This window comes from Penaeus vannamei, chromosome 13, assembly GCF_042767895.1.
Source record: "Penaeus vannamei isolate JL-2024 chromosome 13, ASM4276789v1, whole genome shotgun sequence".
NCBI lineage: Eukaryota > Metazoa > Arthropoda > Malacostraca > Decapoda > Penaeidae > Penaeus > Penaeus vannamei.
This window is the reverse complement of record NC_091561.1, coordinates 36119455-36124416: the sequence shown is the minus strand read 5'-3', so window position 1 is coordinate 36124416 and position 4962 is coordinate 36119455. Positions and strand designations below refer to the sequence as shown.

At 48.5% G+C, this 4962-nt stretch overlaps 1 protein-coding gene across 1 annotated transcript; it reads left to right on the top strand.

Annotated features, from left to right (window-relative positions):
* Positions 1-361: 361 nt before the first annotated feature.
* On the top strand, positions 362-865 carry LOC138863755 (circumsporozoite protein-like). The gene has a single exon (XM_070128595.1). The coding sequence runs from the start codon at positions 362-364 to the stop codon at positions 863-865; it is 504 nt and encodes a 167-aa protein (XP_069984696.1).
* Positions 866-4962: the final 4097 nt, after the last annotated feature.

The following is a 4962-nucleotide window of genomic DNA, read 5'->3' as shown; positions in this document are numbered from 1 at the left end:
AGTGAGAGTGATGGTGATGTTGACGGAGATAAAGATGATGATGCGGTGATAGTGACGTCAATGGTGACAGTGTTGCCAACTCGAGTGTCACCAAACGCCCGCGGTCAGAGCGGAAAGAAGAAGCGTCAAAAAGCAATGGCAGTGAAAGACAGGCAAGTGTCAGGTACGCAAAGAGGACGACCCACCCAACGACCCTGCCCTCCCTGCCCTCCCAACATTGCCCTCCCAACGACCATGTCAACGACCCTCCTGCCACTGTCTTCCCAATACGACCCTGCCAACGACACTCCCAACGACCCTGCCAACACGACCCTCCCAATACGACCCTGCCAACGACCCTGCCAACACTGACCTCCCAACAATGCCCTCTCAGCACGACCCTGCCAACACGACCTTCCCTAAGACTGCCCTCCCAACGACCCCACCAACACTGCCCTCCCAACACGACCCTCCCAACGACCCTGCCATCCCAATGACCCTGCCAACGACCCTGCCAACGACCCTGTCATCCCAACACCTTCCCAACGACCCTGCCAACGACCCTCCCAACACGACCCTCCTACCACTGCCCTCCCAATACGACCCTGCCAACGACCCTGCCAACACTGACCTCCCAACAATGCCCTCTCAGCACGACCCTGCCAACACGACCTTCCCTAAGACTGCCCTCCCAACGACCCCACCAACACTGCCTGCTGACCACTCCCAACGACCCTGCCATCCCAATGACCCTGCCAACGACCCTGCCAACGACCCTGTCATCCCAACACCTTCCCAACGACCCTGCCAACGACCCTCCCAACACGACCCACCAGGAGACAACCCGCTAAAACACGAGATCCTTCGGCTACGACCCGCAGCTTGATCCTTGTCAATGAACCACGGATTACGGGAGGGTGGGGGAGTGGGCGGGGTATGGGGGAGTGGGCTGGGGGGGATGGTGGGGGACTGGGCGGGGTGGTAGAGGAGTGGGCGGGGTGGTGGAGGAGTGGGCGGGGTATGGGGGAGTGGGCTGGGGGGATGGTGGGGGACTGGGCGGGGGTGTGGTAGAGAGTGGGCAGGTGGTGGAGGGAGTGGAGCGGGGTATGGGGGAGTGGGCTGGGGGATGGTGGGGGACTGGGCGGGGTGGTAGAGGAGTGGGCAGGTGGTGGAGGAGTGGGCGGGGTATGGGGGGAGTGGGCTGGGGGGATGAGGTGGGGGACTGGGCAGAGGGTGGTAGGGGAGGGGGCGGGGTGGTGGGGGAGGGGGGGGGGTATGGGGGAGTGGGCTGGGGGGGATGGTGGGGGACTGGGCGGGGTGGTAGAGGAGTGGGCGGAGTGGTGGAGGAGTGGGCAGGGTATGGGGAGTGGGCTGGGGGGGGATGGTGGGGACTGGGCGGGGGGGTAGAGGAGTGGGCGGGGTGGTGGAGGAGTGGGCGGGGTATGGGGGAGTGGGCTGGGGGGGATGGTGGGGGACTGGGCGGGGTGGTAGAGGGTGGGCAGGGTGGTGGAGGAGTGGGCGGGGTATGGGGGAGTGGGCTGGGGGGGATGGTGGGGGACTGGGCGGGGTGGTAGAGGAGTGGGCAGGGTGGTGGAGGGAGTGGGCGCAGGGGTATGGGGGAAGTGGGCTGGGGATGGTGGGGGACTGGGCAGGGGGTGGTAGAGGAGTGGGCGCGGGGTGGTGGAGGAGTGGGCAGGGGTATGGGGGGAGTGGGCTGGGGGGATGGTGCCAGGGGACTGGGCAGGGTGGTAGAGGAGTGGGCGGCAGGGTGGTGGAGGAGTGGGCAGGGTATGGGGGAGTGGGCCAGGGGGGACTGGGTGAGGGGACTGGGCAGGGTGGTAGAGGAGTGGGCGGGGTGGTGGAGGAGTGGGCAGGGGGTATGGGGGGAGTGGGCTAGAGGATGGTGGGGGACTGGGCAGGGTGGTGGTAGAGTTGGGGCAGGGTGGTGGTGGTGGGGAGGGGGTTGGAATAAGGTGTTTGTGGGTGGGCGGGATGGGGTGTCTGTGCATGTGTGGTGTGCGTGTGTGTGTACTGTTATTCCATATGTACGTGAGAAAGAGAGAGAAGGAGAGAGAGGGGGGAGGGAAGTAAATGCCAAAGGATCATGTTTCTAGCGAAGGAGGAAGGAAATATTTAAAAGGAGAAAAAAAATACAAATAGGTAGATAGAGATAGAAGGACAAATTGGCTGATAGAAAGATAATTAGATAGATAGAAAGAGAGAGAGAGAGAGAGAGAGAGAGAGAGAGAGAGAGAGAGAGAGAGAGAGAGAGGGAGATAAAAAGAGAGAGAAAAAAATAGATAGGTAGATACATAGACAGATAGAGAGAATTAGATAAATAGATAGACAGAGAGAGAGAGAGAGAGAGAGAGAGAGAGAGAGAGAGAGAGAGAGAGAGAGAGAGAGAGAGAGAGAGAGTGAGAGAGAGAGCGAGAGAGAGAGAGAGAGAGAGAGAGAGAGAGAGAGAGAGAGAGAGAGAGAGAGAGAGAGAGAGAGAGAGAGAGAGAGAGAGAGAGAGAGAGAGAGAGAGAGAGAGAGAGAGAGAGAGAGAGAGAGAGAGAGAGAGAGAGAGAGAGAGAGAGGAGATAAAAAGAGAGAGAGAAAAAAATATAGATAGATAGATAGATAGACAGATAGATAGATAAATAGATAGACAGAGAGAGAGAGAGAGAGAGAGAGAGAGAGAGAGAGAGAGAGAGAGAGAGAGAGAGAGAGAGAGAGAGAGAGAGAGAGAGAGAGAAACAGAGAGAGAGAGAGAGAGGAGAGAGAGAGAGAGAGAGAGAGAGAGAGAGAGAGAGAGAGAGAGAGAGAGAGAGAGAGAGAGAGAGAGAGAGAGAGAGAGAGAGAGAGAGAGAGAGAGCAGATTCGTTGAGGATATTAAATAAAAAGAAAAATTCTCGTCTTAGATGCCGTTATCTTAATTTCTTTATCTTTATTTCTTGTTATCTTGTTATCACTACGTTCCTTCTTCCTCTCCGTTCTGCTGTTGCCCTTGCTTCCATATTATTATCTTCTTATTTTTCTTCCTGTTATTAATATCACTGTAATTATACAATAACTGTTGTTAATTCATTTTCATTTAGATATCGTCGTAGTCGCAGATCATATAATTATTGATATGGCAATTAACCTAATCATTATTTTTACCATTATCATATCTTCCAATCTATCATATCTTCCATTCCATTTTATATATATTTTTTTTACTATTTTCAAATCCATTTTCCTCTTATTATCATATTTTCTCCTCTTCCTCACTCTTCTTTCGGTTCCTCAAGGGAAAAAAAGGGGAAATAAGTCAAAGTGAAAAAAAAGATACATAGGAGGGGATAGAAAAATAATTGGACAAGGTTGGTAGAGGGGAACCAAGGATGGAGGGGGGGAGGGGTGTTGGGGTAAGGAGGGGCAAGGGCTTTAGTGTGTGGGGAAGGAGGGAGGGCAGGGGTGTGGGGGGGAGGGGAGGGTAAAAGAAGAGACTTAAAAACCACCGGAAGAAATAACACTTAAGCATCCTTCCCCCCACTCCCTACTCCTCCTCCCCTTCTACCCCACACCCCCTCTACCCGACTCCTCTTTCCTCCCTCTCCCTCCCTCTCTCTCTCTCTTCCCCTTCCTCTCTTCCCTTCATACGACACCAGCTTATAGTATTTTTTTACAGTTGATTTGTGGTCACGTACGGAGTTGTTGTAACGTCTTTTTGTTTATTTAAAGGAAGGAAGGAAGGAAGGAAGGGGGGAGGGGGATACAGGGAGGGAGGGAGGGTGGGAAGAAAAGGAGATGGGAGGGAGAGGTGGGGCAGAGAGAGAAGGAGGGGAAATAAGAGAGAAGGAAAGAGAGAAAAGGGAGATACTAGAGAGTTAGGGAAAGGAAAAGCGGAAGGTAAATAGGTAGAATCAAGTGGAATAAAAGTGCCAGGAAAATGACATATATATATATATATATATATATATATATATATATATATATATATATATATATATATATATATATATATATATATATATATATATATATATATATATATATATATATATATATATATATATATATATATATATATATATATATATATATATATATATATATATATATATATGTAAATAGACAGTGATTGGCATATATAGAGGTTTTGTGTGTGTGTTTATCTATCTATCTGTCGGTCTCTGTTTAAACATGTATATATGTTTGTATATATATACAGACATAGAGAACTGGAAAAAGATAGCAAAAAGATGGAGTGTATGAAAAATAATCAGAGGATCCAAACACAACCACTGAAAAAAGCAAGAACAATAACAACAACGACAATGATAATAATAATAATAATAATAATAATAATAATGATAATAATAATAATAATGATAATAATAATAATAATAATAGTAATAATAATAATAACAATAATGATATTAATAATAATAATCATAATTATTATTATAATGTCAATAACAATAGTAATAATAATAATAATGATAATAATGATAATGATAACGGAAGAAGAGGCAAAAGAAAAAGGAGAGAGACAGAGACAGAAAGAGAGAAAGAGAAAGAGAAAGAGAGAGAGAGAGAGAGAGATTGAGAGAAAGAAAGGGAGAGATAGAGAAAGAGAGAAAGATAGAGAAAGAGAGAGGGAGAAAGAGATAGAGAGAGAGGAATAGAGAGAGAGAGAGAGAGAGAGAGAGAGACATGGGCATCCCAGGACATACCTCTTAAAACAATCCCACACAAAGCCACAGAAGAACGCGTACGTGATTGTAGCATCGATACCAAGCGAGTGTTAGTACCATCATCATTCTTTCTCTCTCTCTCTCTCTCTCACTTTATTTCTCTCTCTCTCTATCTCTCTTCATTTCCTTGTTGTAATCCTTGTTTACATCTATGCTACTCACTTGATGAGAAGCATAGATGTCTTGTTTTTCTTCACATGCTCTCTCTCTCTCTCTCTCTCTCTCTCTCTCTCTCTCTCTCTCTCTCTCTTCTCTC

Bases quoted from the DNA above. Each gene is read 5' to 3' on its own strand.
- LOC138863755 (XM_070128595.1), top strand. From the start codon at position 362: ATGCCCTCTCAGCACGACCCTGCCAACACGACCTTCCCTAAGACTGCC.